Here is a 20560-nt window from a genome sequence, read left to right as displayed (position 1 = left end):
TGCAGAGAACCCAGCTGGGGACACATCAGCACAGACTATAGATATCAGGGCAAGTGTCCCACCCAGGGCTGGCAAGCACTCAACAATGTTCACCCCTCCTCAAGCTGCCTATAGACAAATCTGTATAGCCCAGACTGGCACAGGCTTAAATTACAATGGAAAATACATTAGATACATCAAAATACCTGAAATGAAACCCCAGGGAATGCTGCCAGAAAGCAGCACTAAGAGAGCTGTAAGAGCACCCAATAAAGCAGTGCCTCCAGGCAGCATCCAGTAATGCCTTTATTGCAACACTTTTAATCTGAGCCTAGCCAGTCTCCCCACTAAAATATTGTTCCTGGGATTCAGCATGTGGAGGGCAAGCAGGCACCTCTGCTAAGCTGCTTTCAAAAGTTAATACTGACAGATGACTGAGGGTATCTGCCAGCAATGCCACAGCAAAGTTCCAAATTGCTCCTGCTCCTCTGCACTCCTTTTCCACCACACTTGCTCAATATGCACCAGCATAATTTAAAAGAGTATTTGGCCAATGTGGTCAGAGATAATCTGAATTTACAAGATGCCCATGATAAGCACCTAGGTTAAACTACTGATCTGTTTGGCTCACTGAGAACATCAGATCTTAAATGGAACAACAATGTCAGCAGAAAGGTCAAATGTGTCCCTGCTGTCCAAACAGGGCCCTCACAGGAACCTGCACTGCTGCTCTGAGGCCAGAGGAACCCAAGGACAGGGTCCAGAGCACCAGCCCAAATTCGGGGTTGGAGCAGTGTGCTGGTGCAGGTGAAGGCAGCCCAGCCCATGCTGGTCTCAGGCTTGGCTCAGTTTAACCAGACTTGGCTGAGTCCCCTGATGAGTCCAGTTTCAGACAGGTTTGATGGAGTGCAACCAGCCAAAGCTGGCAGAGCATACAGAGCTTGCCACCCACGTGGAGTCCCCTGGGTGGGAAGGCAGGAGGGGAGGCTTGGGGGGGCTGCCAGGACCCCCTCACAGCCCCTCTGCTGCCTTGGAACACCAGCCAGGCTGCGACAATGACACCTCCATGCACTGAAACCTCCCAGAGGCTCTCCTCTCTCTCAAATGGTGATGTCCAATTCACAGTCACATTCTCTGCCCTGTCTGAGGCTCTCCTCTCTCTCAAATGGTGATGTCCAACTTGCAACCACGTTCTCTGCCCTGCCCTGGAGTAGAGCCCTGGCTGTCCCCAGCAATGTCCCCACCCTGCCCAGCCCTGCAGTGGGTGCAGAAGCTGTCCTGGCACAGCCTCCCTGGCACACCCAGCCTGTCACTGCCACAGGTAACCTGGAGCTCTTTGGGAAACACTGCTGGGTGTGCCAGCCTACCTGGAGCTCCTCTCTCCCGAAATTCCCAGCACTAACACATCACCAGTTCCCTTGTGACACAAACACCTGCTTGTGCCCAGCTCCTTCACACAGGGGTGAAAGATGAGCTGGGTTTCCTCAGGAAGTGAGGAGTTCCTGCCTAAACTCTGGATACAACAGTCAGAATTAATTCAATTTTTACAGTCAAAACCACCTCACACACCAACTTGCCACTGCAGATACCCAGTCTTTCCACAGGCACATCTCATCTCAACAAGAAGATTTTTGTTACCTGCATTCCTCATTCAGAAATCTCTCTGAAAAAAAAAAATTAAAATTAAAAAGAAGTCCCTATTCATCTGCCTCAGAATCTGATGTATAAATTGAAATGTCACTTCAGAGGCCCTTGACAAAGCCATTCAGGAAGGAGGGCCCCAGCATTTGTGGCCTTTGCACCTGCTGCTTTTCCATTTTGGGAAGGGTTTAAGATGGCTGGAATAGCCAGTCTCTTCCCACCACCCCTGCATTCGAAAAGCTCCAAAAGTTCATCTGGGAATCACTCCCCCAAGAGGTGAATAATAGTTTAAATTCCTCAGGCTAGATTGTCTGGTGAGGGGATCCAAGTAAATCCCATTGACTTGTGGCACAATTTCCAGAAGAAGGGGAGAGCATCCCTACACCATAACCAGTGGTACAGGCAGGACCCATCCCATCCTTGAGCCCAAATGGTCTGGATATGATTTGCAATGGCACAAAAAGTGTAGAAACCACCATTAATAACCGTGCCAGGAGTGATGCTTTAGCCAAAAGTCATTTATACCTTTTTGCACAGCTTCTGGGCCTCAGTGTGAATAAAGCAAAGGAAGGCAACAGGAAACTCTGAGGGTTTGTGCTTGCAGGAAAGCAAACCACAAGTCATGTTTCAAACTGAGAATCTGGGGAATCCCACAACAGGTAAATAATTATTCAGTACCTCACCTGCTGGGCAGGGTTTTGCAAAGCAGCTGGGTTATTTCCATGGCCACACAGCTGCTGAAGGCTGGCCAAGCCAAGCCTGGGCAGGATAACCCAGCCCAGCCAGGGAAGGGCACTGCTGAGGGGCCAGACAGGAACCAATTTGTTTAGAGGTACAGAGCAATGGCAGCTTTGTGTGGGGATCCTGCCCTTTGTGCATCATCACACAAAGCAATTCCCCCAAGGGTTTGGGGCACAGGAGCCCCCTAGAGCTGCTGCAGGGACACTGAGGGACACAGCTCTCCCCTTTAGAGATAACCTTGCTCCCCAGGACTCCTCAGAGCACCAGGTGTGAGATGCAGGTGTGCAGTGCCCTGCCCATCACCACATCCCCTCAGCCCCTACAAACCTCACCCCGCAGCTCTGAGGCTGCTCCAGCCAGCCAGACCCCCCTGGCTCCACCGAGACACCTCCCTGCATTCCTCAGCATCTGGGAAGAAGCTCAGGTTTTCTTTCTATCTCAAGTGAATAGGGAATTCTTGACATTCCAGATCTGCATAAGAGAGTCCTGCTTCTAATGAAGTTTTTCTGCACTTCCCTTTCAATGTGGAGAGCCACAATCAACCTGAGCTGGCACCTTTCCAGCACTCTGGGCTATTAGCATTTCAAATTATAGGCAATTATGGATCTGGCCACCTTTGTATCTCACAACACTGGACCTGTTTTGTTCAGCTAATGGTGCCACCCTGTTGACTTTCAAGCAGGCTGGAGGGAATAAATTGCTGCAGTTTATTCCCATACAGCTGACATTCCCGCCATGCCATCACTCACAAGCAGGGATGTGAACATTAGAAATGTAACCCACCACCCCAGACAGCCTCAGACCTCAGAGGGAGCTGCTGGAGAGGAGACTTTCCACTTCAACACTCAGCACTGACACAAACTGCTGGCAGCAGGAGCCCCAAACCCCAGCTGATGGCTTACAGAGGTGAGTAACACTTTAATTTCTATTTTCATATTAACCATGTTCTCAGGATGTTTGATGCTTTTCAGAGGTGGGGAACAGAGGCAGGGATATGATTTTCCTTTTCAGAGAGCAGCATTCCCCTTGCTAGCACACCAAGCTCTGCTCTTACCTTTGGGCTCATCAAGGGTGGGGATTTGAGCATCCAGGCAAGTCAGGAGCTCCAAGCCCACAAATCCTTGGCTCAGCCCTGCTGCCTGCATCACTCTCTCTCACCTGGCACACAGAAATATTGTGCTTTCAGAGCAGGAGAGAACCCCACTGCCCACCAGGGAACCCCAGCAGGGGCACAAGGGGTGAAGCCACAAGGAGCTCTGCCCCCTCAAATGTCTCACTTCATTCTTGAGGTGCTCTGCAAGCAGCCAATCCACCAGTGCTCCATTCAGTGTCCTGAGGGCAGATGAAATGGTCCCCAGGACCCTCAGCTGTGGTGTGGGCTATGCTGGGCACAGGGCTCCACAGCCTGCTCCTAAACGTGGCTCATGGGCAGGGAAAGAGAAAAGAGCTCCAGGGGAAAAAGTGGCCAGAAATTATAACACAGCTTCTCAGTGGTGCCTTTTCAGAGCACTGAGAGCTGTAGGCAATGCAGGTAACCAGAACCACAGCAGTGGGATGTGGATTTAGCCTTTCCCCCTGTGCTCCACCCTGCAGCAGCTCAGGCTGCTCTGACTCTCTGCCAGCGCATCATCTACAGCCACAGAAGTTCAGGAGTTCCCTGTCCAGCCCTGTGCCACCAGAACACATCACTGGCTGCTCCTGTGCCACAGCCAAGGGGGACAGCCTGTCTGTGCCCCTGCAGCAGCACAGGGTGACCTCAGGCCATGGGCAGGGCTGGGCAGTGCCCTCCAGGAGCCACAGCCCAGCCCCAGAGCACAATCAGCACCTGGCCCAGGTCTGAATGTTGCCATCTCATCGCAGGGGATCCATGCTGTTGTCTCCTGTCACAAAAGTTCCAAACCTTCTTGGTGTTTCTCGTGGGCAGTCCTCAGAGCACTGACTCTTCTTCACAAAGCAGCCACTGACTCCAGTTCCCCTCTCACCCAGCCACCCCACTCTTGTACAGCACTCTTCTTCTCATTGCTTACAGCTGTGGCCTAGTAAAGTCAGGCCTGCTGCTAATCTTTGATAATTAACCCAGCTGCAACTCCTTAGGGGTGAGATTGCTTTCTACACTATCTTTATTTTCTTATATTCTATCCCCCTACACCTGTAGGCTTAATCCAGAGGGTTGTGGCAATGGCCAAGTGTGGATGGGAGTGTGGAGCCTCCAAAGGAGCTGCTGGGTCAAGGATTTCCTCAGCAGATCAGGGTGTGAGGCAAACACTGCCCCTTGAAATGAACTTAATTCCCTTTGTTTTCTAAGTATTTCCTTTTCATGTTTTTCTTTTTGGATTCATTAATTAGTAGGTTTGGGGTATCCAAGAACTTTGTCCCTAACACTGGTATCTCCTAGAGAAATCAATCTCTGTTGTTGCAAAAGGCACCAAGAAAATTGAGTGGTGTCCTCACTGCCTGAGAGAGGAATTTTGTCCACTTCCCACAAATACAATTAACAAGAACTGTAACTCTCCTCTACCTCTGCTGCTAATTTAACCTTTTATAACATTTCAAACCTAATTTATCATTTCAAGCTCATTTACTGACCACTTCTCTAAGCAGAAGCAAACTTCTCATTTTTAGCAGGGAGGGCAGGCAGACACAAAGCTCTGCTGTGCCTCACATGCTTTTTATTGGCATTTCCTAATTTCCAAAGGTTGCACAGGGCAGGGGACAGCCCCTTGCTGGGTGCCAGGCCTGTAGCACAAAGCCACCCTGACATGGCTGTACTAGTGACAACTTCCCAATGCAGCTGGGTACACATTAAATCAGGCATTTTTTGATTTTGAGAGACTTTCCAATAATTAAGTCATTTCAATTGCTTGTGGGACACCTGAGCTGAATGTTGGCACATATGCTACCTCTGCCACTCTCCAGAAGACAGGAAATTAAAGTCCTTCTGTATTTTAGGAGTTTTCTACCCAGAAAGTTTGTGTTAGCTGCCAAAAAGAAGGCAATCCAAGCACACGCTGAGATCACTGCCTAGATGTGCTCTTGGCAGTTAGCATGATGTCTAGCAAAGGAACTTTTCACTGTAGAACACCTTTTCACAAGAGGGGAGCACAGGGAGTGTGACCAGGAAACTTTTTCAGCAGTGGCAAACACAAACAGGTAAAACATAAATGATTACAGGGTGAGAGAAACAGGTATTTAATTCCGTTTTAATTTTAAGTCCATTTCTTTAGAAGAGTGAGGCATTCTTTCCATGCCTCACTTTTCTAAAGAAATGGCATTAAAATCTGGGAGTTTGGGCACAGCATGGTCTATGGTTACAAATGTACAGCTCTGATTTATAATGAGCCAAGTGCAGGCTAAAATCAGGCCTGGCTGCTGGTGGCCTTTGGGTGGAAATGAACAGATTTGCTGCAGCCGAGCACTCGGGCTGCTCACAGCCCCAGAGTTTTGTATGACACCAGCTGCTTCCATATCAAATGCTGTCCCTGGAGTTAAAATTAGCCTGCTCCTATTTCTGGGGGGGTTTGGCTGTGCAGACACTGCCCATGGGCTGCTGGCTGTAAGCAGTCTCTGCCTGGCACCAGCTGGGCACTGGGGGTCTGTGGGAGCCCAAATCCCACAGAATTCATTGAAACCAACCTTTGCTCCTCCTTGGGCACGTGGCACTGTCACAGGAGGTGTTTGGAGAGCTTGGATGGCACAGTCTTGATGCCTGCTGGGCACAGACAATAACCATTAGAACTCATTTTTCATTCAAGAAACATCTGCGCAAGTTATTTAATTTTATGCAATCCTTTCTGCCAGCTCAATTTTCTGTGAAATGGCTTGGGGTTTGTAAAGTTATTTCCCTATAAAAGGCTGCCTTTGACTGTACAGTGACAGGTTAATTTAGGCAATTTGAACAATGATGTTTTGGGGAATTGGCACCTTTAACTGCTTCATAGTCTTCACCTCAGCTCTACACACAGGCTTCCAAACTACAGTGCTTGCAATATCCTGGTTATTTAGACTTTTTAAATGCACAATTCATGCTCTGTGCAAAAGCTTCCAGACAGGAATAGTTTTATTTACCCCATTTTACAGTGCAAGAGGTAGGTGCCTGCTCTGAGTTTTGTGGTGATGCTGCAGCACATGCAGTAGGCTGTTCTCCCTGATTTGGTTATGTGGTGCATTCTGACTCCCAGTAGTTTTGGATAATTACCATGAGTCCTGCTGCTGAATCTGAGTTCTTGGTGTAGACTGAAATCCTCTTTTAGATGCTGAAGCTGCCCCAGCTCCTCTGGTGAAGAAATCAGGGGTAGGACCTGCAAACAAGTATTTAAGAGGCCCCAGCTCTGCCCCACTGCACAGCAGCCTTCCAGCCTCTGCAAGGCCCTTGCAGAGGAAAAAAATTATTAAAAATGCCCTCCTTGTGTTGGTATCGCTGCACAGCACCCACAGCCTGCTCCAGCACCATTTGAGAGGGGCTTGAGGTTACTCTGCTGCTCAGGGGGCAGCAGAGGGAAGAGCTTGGGCAGGATCTGGCCAGAGACCCCAACCCTGTTCTCTCCTCCCACTCCCCACAACACTGCACTGCATGGAGGGAGCCAGGTTATACATCCCTGATGCCCAGCAGCTGCTCCTGGGGCTCACAGGCTCAGCACAAACCCCCCAACTCCTGGGGGAACCCCAACACTGCTGAGTGCCTCTGGAAAGGCACCTCTGGCCAGAACCCTGCACCGCCACCACAGGGACACGGCATCACCTCTCAGCAGCCCAGACAGACAATTCTCTGACCAGTGGGCTAAAAACATCTCCTGGAGTGTCAGGGAAACCAGAAACCAGAGAGCTTTAAATAGCACCCCTCGCAGCACCCAGGCTCCTGGCTGACTGTGCTGGTTAAGATCTCACCCCTGACTCTGCTCTGCTTTGGAGGGACTGGCACTGCCTGTCCCAGGGTGAGCAGGGCTGATGGAGATGAGCTGGGACCGGATCTCTGGGCCACAATTCACTGAGGCCACAGCTGAGAGGTGATGTCTTATATATCAAGAGTTCTATGCTAAGGTTCTATATCTCCAGAGTTTCATACCTCCTCGATGTTTCTCATAGGCTGCTCCCCTGAGCACTGGCTCCTTCTTCCTCAGAGCACAGCCAACAACTGCAGCTCCCACCAATCCACCCTTTTAAAACACCGTTCTTATTTGCTACAGCTGTGGCCCATTAACATCAGACCTGTTCCTAATCTTTTAGCAATTGGTTCAGCGGCAAGTCTTTAGGGGATAACATTACATTCTATACCACCTTCATTTACCCATACTGCGTCCCCCTAAAGAGAGGTGATGGAGGTGTCTGTGCACAGCTCCCCTGCCTGGGGCACTGCTGGGAGCAGCTCCCATGGACCACTGTCACTGCCTGCCCTCACTGCAGCCTCCTACAGCAGCAGCACAGGCAGCTCAGGAGCCTGACGTGCCCTGGGACACAGATCTGACATTTCAGCAGGCTCAGGAGCTTTGTTCATCTCTGGATCTGCCAGCTTTGATGATTTCAGGTTTACAGGCAGCAGCATCAGAGCACCAGTCAGTAACCACTCGAGGGACACCTGTGTGACAGGAGATGACAGCAGCTACAGCAGGCACGTGCTGCTTTGCATAGCACTGGGGAGAAAAATGTTATGCAGGCGCTGCAAAAGCTACCCCACATTCCTATTTGCATCTGAGTGCAACAGAGCTGCTGCTGTCACTCTGGAGACATCCCATTTGAATGTGTTCCCATCTGAGGACACACTTTCCTTTTATCCCCATGCAAATGAAATCAGCTAAGTAAAATCATGATGTTTGGGGACAGAAAAGGCTTTTTCTCCATTTTGGTAATTACTACTATAGCAAAGACATCCTGTGCTACAGGGTGCTGTAGCAGTTGCAATTCCTGCAGTGCTGTTCACAAAAATTCCTTCTTCCTGAAGAAGGGACATGTAACAGGTGTGGTCTGGGGCCAGTGGAGATCAGAACTCGCTGCAGAAAATGCAAAGTAAGGGTACAGCCAGGGCAGCAGAGTCATCCCTGGGGCACTGGATAGCAAAGCCATGAGTCACACTTACTGCACTGGTCACACAGTTCCCATCTCCTCAGCCTGCTGCAATGACAGCCACCTCCTTGGAAGGTGTGCCCCACACGGAGCATGGGGCAGGACAGGCTCCTTCCCTCCTCTCTGGCCCTGCTAACCTGATCCTCCCTCTGACGTGCAGCAGAGTCACTGGGCTGTGCTGGGGAGGTCGCCCACTCCCTGCCTGAGCAGTGCATGGCACAACTTCTACCTTAAAATAAAACACTGTGAGGTTTTTTTTATGGCTGAGGATCTATAGCAAATGCAGGGCAACCGGATGAAGAGGAGAAAGACAAGGTGGATTCCATTGACATCAGAAGGCAAATTAATTACTTTATTGTACTATATTATTCTATGCTATACTACACTACATCTAAAATGAATCTGCCAAGCACTCAACTGACCAGAATTTCGTGCCTGTCAGTCTCACCACACAGACCTGGATCCAAGTGGCCAGTGAATCAAAACTCTCACACCAGACTCCAATCAGCAATTCCCTTCAGGTAAACAATCTTCCACAAGGGATTCCACTTATGCACAAACACAGGCACAGCAAATGAGATAAGAATTGGTTTTTCTTTCTCATCTGCTCGCTGCAATTCCCAGAAAATATCCTTGGGAAGTTGTGCCTTGCTTTTCTCTGTGAAGAGAAATGCAGCCACAAGGCTCTGCTGCATCAGCATCCTGTGGGAATGGGAATGACACCCTGCAGCAGTGTGCAGGGACAGGCAGGGCTGGGATGGGATCGATGCCCTCCAGCACAGGCAGGATGTGCAGCAGGAGCAGACCCCAGCACAGGGCTGGATGGCTCAGAGCTGTGCCCTGCCCTGCCCCAGGGCACCCACTCACACTAACTCTGACTTCTTAGGGAGCAGGAATCCTGGAGAATGAGACACTGTGGGTGTTCCCTTGCAGCTTTCAGGAAAGAATTCCATCTAGCTTTGTTACAGCATCCTAACTGCAGAGACAGCGTTCACAGGTTCTTGAAGCAACATTCTTTCCATGGCACATAGGATTCACACAGGGAGCCCTCAGCTTCCACAAACACAGCCTCAGGGATGTGCCTGCACCATGGGAATGCCAAAGATGCAGCACAGAGCAGCAGGCACAGGATGCCCAGAGACTGCCCAAGTGCTGCTGCCTGCATTCACACCTGCACATCCTCTGCAGGTCACAGCCACGGGCACAGAGCCTTCATCCCAGGGCCTGCAGCTTCACATGTCAGGCAGTCTGGGCTCAAAATCCTCCTACAGCTCTGTAATGCTCTGGCATGCAATGAAGTGGGGCAGGGCCGGGTTTTCTTACAGGGAAGAAAGGAAGGAAATTAGCAGGATTTCTGTTTGACATGAATATACTTTAACAAGTATGGAGCCTCATGACTTCAAGTGGAAGCTTAGCATCTCTTAAAATAAGCTCGAAGCGTCTTTTAATGTCGGTGCTTAAAAGGGGATTTAGTCACTTGGTTCTAGGAACTCCAGTTTGACTCAAGTGTCCAATATCTGTCAGCAGTTCAGCTGTTATCCAAATAAGGGGAGGGAAAGCCAGGATTTTCCAGCCCTGAGAAACAGCTGTGCTCAGAGGAGGCATGCAGCACGAGGGATAAAATTAATTCCCCTCAGCCCTGGGGTGTGAGCGTGTCCCAGGTGCTGGATGAGGCCCTGGTGTGAGAGCCCTCCCAGCCTGTCCCTCTCGCTAGGCGGCCCCCGAGCCCTGCCAGGGCCCTGCTCTGCCCCAAGCACCTCCAGGCAACCAAAAGGAGATTTGAGTGGGCAGATATTGTGATCCCATCTCTTCACACTGCTCTTGGAGTGGGACACGTGCCTGTGAGCACAAGCACCCTGGGTATGTGCACACCTGCACCCACATGCAATACAGCACCATGTGAGCCACACGCTGGGTGTGTTTGTTCACCATCTCATTGGGGACCTGCCTTAACCAGTTCCAAAATTAAGCTTTCCACTGTGCTCTTTCCTATATTGAAGTTATTGTTCAAATGGCATTACATTCTGAGAGCTGATGCTCTTTTCTTTGCACCACTTGCTCTGTAATATAGACAGACCCAGCTTAAACTTAGCAGTGGCTTTGAAGCATGAAACCCAGGACACTCATTCCAGCTGCCATGCTGGTGTCCGTGCTTGACAGTCCTTGCTAATTCCAGAGGGAGCCTGTCCTTGAAAGCCAGCACAGCTTTCTGCCCTTCCCAAACGTGTATGGAAATGTCCACAGGAGTGCCAGACACAACTTTGAGATGCAAATCTCCAACCTGTTTCATGGCAGGCATTAAAAGCTGAATTCACAGAAAACGAGCCTCTGAAATTGTGCTCTTCGGTGCTAACTGTTCAGAAAATATGCCTAAAATAAAAGAGGTCTTTGAGACATACTCAGCTGCATTTCCACAATTTAGAAAAACTCTCAGCAAGCTTCACATCCAACCAGGATTCTGCAGTTTCTGTGAATAACTCATCAATGGCTACAATAACCTCTTTCAGCTATTTGATTATTTTCTGAATATCCCAGCTGACACAAGCCTGCCCTACTCCCCACCTGATGAGCAGTGATTTTAAGAAATTGTTCCACAAATCACAACAGTCTCTGCAGTCCAACTGATCCTCTCAGGATTCTTGGAGCGTAGAAAGAGAAGCAAATAAAATCACTCTTTTCTCACTTCCTACTGGAGTCTCATTATTCACACCCCAGGAGCAACAGAGAAGCCACTTTATAATAACACATTCACACCACTGAGGGGCTCACAACTAGAGAGCTCACTACGAAGTGGTGATAGCCATATGGCACAGAAGAAATACAGCTCCAGACTGAGCTTTCTGCAGCCCACTGCCACTGGGACAGCCTCGTTCTCTGCAGACTTATTCATATCTCTGTTAAGCCCTAGAGTAGTGCCACAAGACACCCAAGAGTCTGGCACACCCTCACAAAGCTTGAACACCTCTGTGAAAATGAGTAGCACCATCAGGTACGTGCAGATGGTTTGCAAAATGCAGCATTTCCAAAGTGATTGGAAGTTGCTATCCTGTGTATCTACTCAAGACTGCTTTTCAAATAAAAGACAAGCTGGTACATCAGTGTGGTGTTGCAGTTTAGCTCTGCCTCACTCCTAAGTGTAAATTTTCAATGTGCTCCTCACCTCTCCACACTCTTTGCAATGCAGTGTATTTCAGATCCAGCAGATGCTCGTCTTGTTCCTAAAACAGACTTAATGTGTTTTCCATGATCTAAACACCTGGCAAAAGGGCTCTGTGCAGATTTAATACTTTCCTAGCCCCGTGTTAAATTTGTCCCAGTGTTGCCCATAGCATAATTCTGCAGCCATGTCAGCTATTCAGGTAATGCCAGAGCGTCGTCGTCACGGTTTGTGTCAACAGCATGATCTGGATGTACCTTGTAATCATCCTGGTGTTGGGTTGCAAAGGTCCTTGGACTCTTCATTTGGCTGACTCTAATTCTGTCCCCTTCACAAAGATCTAGAGTTACACTAAGTAAAGGTTGACATTTACATGAGACACCAGGACTGCTAGAGTGACTCACCAAGGTAAAACCTTGGTTAGATATTCTTTCAAGGGCGTAAATTGTAGGGTGATGACTCTTCACAGACTAGTAACATCACAGAATGGTTTGGGTTGGAAAGGGTTTTGAAGACCATCTCAACTCCCTTGCCATGGGCAGGGACTCCTTCCACTATCCCAGATTGCTCCAAGCTTCATCCAGCCTGGCCTTGGACACTTCCAGGGATGGGGCAGCCACAGCTTCTCTGGGCCCCCTGAGCCAGGGCCTCACCACCCTCACAGGGAACAAGGTCTGCTAACCTGCTATAGAAAACCTCTCTGCTTAGCAAGGCAAACACAGGCAGAGGGGCAGGTCACACTCAGAGGTCCTCAGATGTGGGATCAGGAGCTCAGAAGTCTGAGAACTGACAGCTACAGAAGCCAGGAGCATCACTCATAAGGAAAAGGAGATGTGCCAGAGAGAAAAACAGATCCCTCAGAGTGACCTTCCAGCGTTTTCTTGGAAGCTGAACGACCTCCTCTCATTTGTACTGCTGAGTTGGAGTGCCACACACACAGGACAGCTTTGGCCTCCTACAGAAGCCCACAATTTCAACCACGTGAAACCAATTAGCAGTGGCAGAGCTTGTCAGCATTGCAGCCAGTGCCCAAATGCTCTCAGGGCATTTACTCTCCCAAATACACTCTGCCCTTTAAAGCAGCACCAGCCATCACGTTCAGCAGTCTTGAGAGTCTCCTGGTTTACTAAGTATCCTCAGCCCTCAGGTCTCAATCAAAACCAGGCTAAAGCAGTGGCTGTCCCAGCACTGAAGCTCATAAGCCTTTTATCTGTTCCCATGAACTCTCCTTTACCTAAACCTAATATTAACAGTGAGATCCAACACACTCATGGGAAGCAAACTGTGCAACAGAGGGACCACACAAGAAGAGGTGAGAACAGAGCATCCAACGTGAGCCATGTGTGTGAAGGATGGGTTTGTCTACAAACAGAGGTGCTGCCAGCAACGTGGATTTCAAGGATGGCTTCTGCTTTTTAGTACACACCTGCAGCAGCCAAGAACAAGCAGAATTCCCAGTGATGGGGTCTTCACTCAGCTGAACTGACAGGATCTGCCCTGATGAGAAGTTACCCCAGCCTTTCTCAAGCTCTGGCAGCTGCAGCAGCCCACGCAGAGCTGCCTGCATTTGCTGTGGGAACACTGGCTGCCTGGTATGTCACAGGGCATCAGGCCAGGCACACGCACAGCCCTGACAGCACCATCCCTTGGCCATGGTCTCTGCCACGTCAGGAGCTCTTAGCAGCAGTGATCACATCGAGGATCTGATGCCACGCAACCCAGGAACTGTCTTGAGCACAAACGCATGAGCTGCTGCTATTCCTGCTTGGTGCTAAAGTTCAGTGCCTCTTTCATCATACTGGAAACTTGTCAGGAGCTGCTCTTATCCAGTTCAGTAGAGCAGCCTCTCTCCAAGACCTTGCCCCAGACACAGTGTGTGCAATGCCTCCTTCAGCACTTCCGTGATCCCACACCACAGATGGCCAAGTCCCCTCTGTCAGGGGAACCTCTGTGCTCTCTGCTTCTGTGCATGTTTTGTGTGAGCTCAGACTGATCATGGACTTGGAAACAGAGTGGAACATGAAGAGTGGTGGCAGTTCTGAGGATAATGAAGTATTTTGTTGTGCAGAAAAAGAAGAGGCAATGATCCTCCAATGCAGTTTTGTTAATGGTGTCTCAGGTGCATGGGACACTCTTTAAAACAGATATATCAGTCCAGGAACTCCTTTCACAATCTGAACATATCTGATTTTTCATCACCCTTTTTCTTTGGAGGCAAAATAGAGAAAGCCCAAATCATTCAGATTCCAGGTTGTGAAAACTGGCTATACCAAGTGTTACCTGATAGACTGGAAAGCAGCACCACGGGAATCTGTGGTGGAGTCCAGCCAGGATTGGTTTGCAGTGGGAACCCAGGGCAACTCAAAAACATTCCCAGGCCCTGCTCCCACATCCAAGGGTTTGGGATTATCCAGCAGCCCTTGCATCACAGCTCAGCCCTGTTGATGGCCTCATGCTATAACCTTGGACAGGAGCCATCCATGTAACTTGGGTCTTTTATAGAGGTCTATACCAATAATTTTGTTGCAGTGTCTCCATGTTCTGGAGGTGACCTGAGCCCACTCTCAAATACTCAGGACACTTCTGTTTCCTCTGTGTGACCCCAAACAGCCCATGTCCAGTTCACCAAACAGTCACTGCTGTGCTGTAAGGAAAAGGAGATGGCTCTAAACACACACTGCTTTCTGTTTGTCTCCGCAGGTTCTCAGGGTCAATCCGAAGGCTAAGCCTCCTTGCAAGTCCCAGCATCCTGTCAGGGCCAGAGGAATGTCACAGTAAGTGATCCAAATATTATTGGATCAAGTATTCTCAGCCTCCTAAAGCCTCTGACTCTGTCCTGCCCTGGTTTTTTTTCCCCACACACTAGGTAAAAGCAGAGAGCCACCAGTGTTTTTCTGTCCATTGGCTCCTCAGCCAGTGCAGTCTCTCACAACCATTCAGTTCACCAGAGTTACACCAATTTAACTCAGCCTTATCTACTGACACTCAAAGAGCAGCTTACACATATTTTAAATTATTATTTACAGCATCCTAGAAATATTTTGCAAGGATCAGCTCAGGCTCATCTTAAGCAAGAGTCTAAGAGGCAAAGGTCAGCATGAATATCAAGGACCCTAAGCCCTGGAAAATGGTTTTCTGGTTTAGAACATTTCCTGGTCAGAATTGCCAGGAACTGATGGAGCAGGTGACAGGGCTGGAAATGCCCAAGGGGCTGTCACAGTTACACTTCAAAGATTCACTTCAGAACAGAGGGTTAGAGCACAAATGTGGCCAAGAGCTGGGGAAGTCAGAACACCTAGAGACACATTCACATCTTAACCAAGGCTGGGAGGGAAAGAGATGAAAACATGGATTATTTCAAATATAAGGTTGTAAAAAAAGGCCAATGTCACAGCAAAACAAGGCCAAGCACTTCAGTTGCAGCACTTCAGAATGTGCATTCATATGCAAGACACATGGTTCCAAAGCTGAATGAGACAGGGATGAGTACACATCAACACTCCACCATGGAACAAGGACATATCTGGCACTGCAAATATTTAATTACCTCAAAACTGCCTTTCTTGCCTAATCAGAGGCCTTACTGGAACTTCTGTGGCAGCTGAGCTTTAACAGAGGATGTCAGGACAGCAGAAAAATCCTGCTCATTTCTCTATGTTCAGCCTCACTGTAGCAACCACAGACATGACCCAAGGCAGGGGGTGCCAGACCTGGGACCAGCTAAACCAGGCCAGGCTCTCTGTGGAAGGGAACAGCTCTGGCAGCAGCACTGATCTTCACACAGAGGCTGCAAGATGTGGGCAATTAATTGGCTTAAAGCTCTGAGCAGCATTTACTGATCATCAGCTCCTCTTCCCACTCACTTGGTGTCTGCAGACAGGGAATTGTTTCCTTTTAAGCACCTGAGTGGAGGAGACTCTCCATGGGGTATTTCCTAGCCCAGAACGTGAACAACAGATAAAACACCCTGAATCTTCTTCTCCTTCAAAGGAAAGTGCCAGCAACACAGCTAGGTTTCTGCATGTGAGAAACTCAATCTATAAAAATCTCTTTTCTTTGCCATCTAGATGCAGAGTCCCTCGCTGAGCCTGTCTGGGTCTGCCTATGGAACCACACCTGTGTTTACAAAGGTAAAGAGCACAAGAACAATGCAACCCATCCTGCAACTCCCAGCATTAGATTTTGCATTTTCTTGTTCCATCAGAAGGTATTGCTAGGCTGGAATATTGGTTCATTTACAATTCAAAAAAGCTAGCATACTTCCTCAGTGATGTTATCAAACTAACATCTTAATTGGTAAACGATCCAGACAGAGCCACTTACAGGAATTAATCTCATTTACTTCCTGCAAAGGAGGCTGAAGTGGGAACCTCACATTGTAACAACCCTTATCATGTTGCATCCAGTGGAATAGAAGCTTTTCCTGTATTTGTATCTTATTTAAATGCACAAACAAGGCTTTAATGAGTATTGGAAAAAAAATTCCACTCACAACCCACTGCAAATGCATTTAGAATTCAGACAACTGTTGTAATACCACTGAAAATACAGGTGGGACCATCTTCCTCCCTGAAGGGTGTATCATGTCCTAATAAATGCCTCAGTGGGGAAATATTTATATGGGGAAATGCTTATATCAGGCATTTAACACAAATATTTTCTCCTCCAGGGTCTACAAAACATAAGGGCCAGCAAGGGCCAGCTGGTGGTGTTTGAGTGCCGTGTCCACTCCACTCCCCCCCTGCAGGTTCACTGGTACAGGGAGTACGACCAGATCCTGGACTCTGCGGATTTCCGAACCCTGAGGAAAAGTAGGTGCTGCTGCAGCTCCTGGTGCACAGATATTGTTCTGGGACAGGGGCAGGATGGGAATGAGAACTGCTATAAACCCAGGAGATGTTGATGGGAGCAGAGTTTACAGTATCAGATGGCCCCAAGTCACAGGATGCTGCACAATCTGCTCTCCCCCTGGCACTGCCTGAGTGTCAGGCCCAGCAGGGGCAGATTCCAGGCTGTTGGTTATTGATGACAGCCCTGCTGAGCCATGGGGGCACTGCTGCCATGTGCTAGAACTGCTGACGAACACGGGGGGAACAGGCAAAACCTCATTTCAAACCAGTTCTTATACTCCCAAGCACAAGGTCAGAGCTCCAGAGGGCCAAACCCACAGCAGCCAACTCCAAATTCAGTGGAGCTCTTTGTGCATCACCTCAGTGGAACTCTCTGTGCATCACCTCTGTGGAGAGCTGTTTGTACCAAGGTTCCCCAGCCACACCTGAGCTTTCACTACCCACATGCCATTCCTTGTAATGGACAGAAAGGAGAGGGTTCCCTTGTGACCAGGGTGACAGCTGAGGTGGGGAAGGGAGTGAGGGATGGAGGGTTTGGGTTTTTTTCCATGCTGACTTTATAATAATTGAAGTTCTTTCTCTCTTATCTTGAACAGAGGCTTGTTCATCAGCAGTTCCTGGTAAGTACACTGTGCATATTTTTTGTTAGACTCCTCACCACACTCAGTATTTCCCACCTCATCCAAAATAAAACAAAAATGTCCAAAGGTAGCCAGAAGACAAAAGTCAGTCAGGCCAAGAGCTGTCAAGTTCTTATTTTTGCTGCAAGCACCCTGATTTTTTTCCACAACACTTGGAAAAAGGTACCAATCCTTTTACATTCAGCCAACAAAGAGTACCTTGTGCTAAGAGAAAGCATATCTACCATTCTGACCTATAATATTTTAAACCTGCACAAGAAATGACAGAATTTAGAAAAAAAAAACAAAACAAAACCACCAACGAACAAACATAACCAACTAAAAAATCAAAACCAATACACCACAAAAATATGCTTTGTTTCATTAATGTCACAGGAAGACTCTTCTTTAACCTTTCTCCTTCTAAACCCCTTGACTTCCCATGCCCTCTACATCATTTTTTGCACTAGTGCCAATCCCCACCTCTAAGTAAAGAGTCCTGTAAAGAGCAGCTCCTACAGGTTAACATTTGCCTCTTGTGCTACAACATCGTACCTGAATCTTATTTCAGAGGAAGTCTGCACCCTGGTTATTACAGAAGCTTTCCCAGAAGACTCTGGAATATTTAAATGTGTAGCTGAAAATGAATTTGGGTCTGCAGCATCCAGTGCACATCTCTCTGTTTCCCCAGGTAAGCACATGGATTTCTGTGTTGAGCAACTAAGCACAAAAGAATTTGCTGCTGCTCAGCATCAGGCAGAATCACAGATATCTCCCAAGCAGAAGCCAGACCCAAACAATTTTGTAGGCTCAAGAGAAGAGAAATGCCCAAAAAAAAAAGCATTCTGCTTGGGTAGCTCTTAGAGCTGGATGCAGATTGCTCTGTGTTTGTGCTTTTGGTCTCTCTTCTTCTTGGGTCAAGGATGACAAGGTGGAGCTGCTGTTTGCTCTCTCAGAGGGGTCTCATCCCTGAGCTTCATCCCTCCAGGGATTCCAGCCTGGCCAACACATTGGCTGTGTCTATACCTTGTTTATGGTTCCACCTGAGCTGTTTGGCTCTGCAACCAGCACAGCCCCTGGCATGTGCCCAGAGCTCCCCAGCCCTGCCAGAGCCAGATTTGGCTCGTGCTGGTTTCAGTCAGTGCAGAGCACAATGAGCCTGATCCTCCTGCTCAGACATTCCAGTTCCCCATCCCACTGCTGCCCTGGTGAGCCACTACTGCTCCTACCTGACCTGGGGACAATTCTACTCCCCTGGTGAGCCACCACTGCTCCTACCTGACCTGGGGACAATTCTGCTTCTACTGCCCTGGTGAGCCACCACTGCTCCCACCTGACCTAATTCCACTGCCCTGGTGAGCCACCACTGCTCCTACCTGACACGGGGACAATTCCACTTGCAGGAGCCAAGGAGCTGGACAGCTTTGGTGGTGCTGCCCCCAGGCCAGCTGTGCAGGTCTCCATGAAGAGGCCCAGCTTCCCCAGGAGCAGCCAGGCAGGGGCCAAGGAGCGTGGGGCAGCTGCTGTGCCCTCCTACAGCCCCGAGAGCCCCGGGCTGGGCCCTGCAGCCTCCAGCCTGGGCCAGAAGAGCTCCAAGAGCCAGGCTGAGGAGCTCCGTGGGGCTTACGAGAACTCACCTCGGGCTTCACCTCTGAGGTAAGAGAGAGAAATTCACACTCCTGGGCCAGGTGTGTGCAGCACTTGGGGCATGAATGCCCAGGGATCCCAGCTCCACACTGCAGTGAGCCTGACAGGGACCTGGCACAGCCTGAGCTGTTTGCCTGGTGACAATGACAATGTGCAGCACCAGCCTGGCAGTCACAGCCCAAGCTCCATTTGACCAAGGGTATGACCCCCTAAAGCATCAGGAGTTGTTTGCAGGAGTTATGTCTGTGTGTAACCTAAAAGCATCACTCCAAATAGCTGTCCTCTAGGAGACCTTTGGCTCCACAGCAGGGCATGAGGCAGAGATCACAGTACCTGGGGAATCCTAAGGTACAATTCTGCTGCCACCACCTTCCTTGGTGGCCTTGGCCAAGTGGCATCACCTCATGTTTCTGTTTCCTATTCTGGAAGACAGCAATAAACTTGAGATCCTGTAAGCATGGTGCAGACAGGGATTGCAAAGCACTCTGTGGAGGAAAAGCACTGAGCCAGTGACCCACTGCATGGAAGGGAAACTGTCCCATGCCATGGCAGGACACTCCCCACTCAGGAGATGGAGATCTTACCCCAGTAATTCAGTATTTCATTTTATAACAAGACTTGATTCAATTTCCATCCCAAATGCAGCTCTCAAGTCACTGTGCACTTATTGCATTATCAGTTCTCCTGTTTGATTGCTCCAGAGAAGCAAATCAGGTTGGAAAGCATGGATTGGTGACATCATCCCCATCTCTGGAGGGCTTCTCAGGGGTTATAGACATAGTGATGGCCTGGAATGGTGACAGCTCAGCCCTCCAAGCCCAGCAGAGGATTCCCTCGGTGTGTCAGGGACAGGGAGAGCTGTGTGGGGCAGAGGTGTGCCTGCTCTCCCAGCTGAGTGCCAGCCTGCAGCTGCAGGGATCCTGTTACAGGCCGTGCAAAGGCTGTCCCTGACACACACCATTCCCTGCATGAGAGATTATTTTTGGATGTACTCAGCCATTTTAACTAAACCAGTTATTTTAACAATTCTCAACAGCCTCCTTCAAATTTTAGCACGGGAGAGATCATATTTCAGTACAGATGTCTCCATGAAGGAGAGTTACTTTTTTGCTAAATCACAAGGTAAAAATGGTTTTTCTTCAATAACCAACATGCAGATCATTAAGAGGAAGCTCTCAGTTTGGCTTCAAGCCCTTCTATGAAATCCAGGCTTGCCCAGAAAAATCAGCTGGGACCCTAAGCAGACCTTAATGCATAAAGGAATTTACCTTGCCATCAAAATCAGCTATGTAATAGCTTTTTAGAATGTAGGTAACATAAGTGTGTGTATAAATAAATATATATATATATATAAAAATGTAAACAAAAGATATTACCTAGTCCAGGCTTTGGACACATCTCAAAATACAGCAAGAAACTATTACAATTTCTAGATATACCTGTCTATGAGAATTTAAGTGCCTTTAAATCCCACAGACGCACTGCCAGGTGCTTTGAAACATCATTATAGATGTGACTCAGCATTGTAAATGTTGCTGTTACCTCAAACTCAGCAATCATGGCTAATGGCTGGCTGTAAAATAACTGTCTTGTTAGTCAGATTTAGGATATAATTCCCTCATGTAGTGAATGTGGTTGCAACTGTATTACCAAAGGCAGATACCAACAAAGGCAGTGATGACAGAACAAAGCCATTACTGGGAATAGCTGTAAAATTAACGAAATCCTTGTACCCATATTCTCCCAGTTATTGCCTAGCAACAGGAACTCTACAAAAGCCAGAAAATGCAATTCGAGACTGTCACTACCAGCTACTCCTTTGTGAGCCCTTTACACCTGCATCTTGCAGTGTCCCCAACAGCCTTGAA

At 48.6% G+C, this 20560-nt stretch overlaps 1 protein-coding gene across 1 annotated transcript; it reads left to right on the top strand.

Moving 5' to 3' along the window:
• Window positions 1-1449: 1449 nt before the first annotated feature.
• On the top strand, window positions 1450-18906 carry LOC141725192 (palladin-like). Its single transcript, XM_074552157.1, has 7 exons — window positions 1450-3267; window positions 14276-14349; window positions 15643-15705; window positions 16245-16386; window positions 17022-17045; window positions 17617-17736; window positions 18449-18906. The coding sequence occupies exons 3-7, from the start codon at window positions 15643-15645 to the stop codon at window positions 18703-18705; spliced, it is 606 nt and encodes a 201-aa protein (XP_074408258.1). The 5' UTR covers window positions 1450-3267; window positions 14276-14349; the 3' UTR covers window positions 18706-18906.
• Window positions 18907-20560: the final 1654 nt, after the last annotated feature.

The sequence above is a fragment of the Zonotrichia albicollis genome, chromosome 15 (assembly GCF_047830755.1).
Source record: "Zonotrichia albicollis isolate bZonAlb1 chromosome 15, bZonAlb1.hap1, whole genome shotgun sequence".
NCBI lineage: Eukaryota > Metazoa > Chordata > Aves > Passeriformes > Passerellidae > Zonotrichia > Zonotrichia albicollis.
Note: the sequence above shows the minus strand (reverse complement) of the source record. Positions and strands in the feature narration are given on the sequence as shown.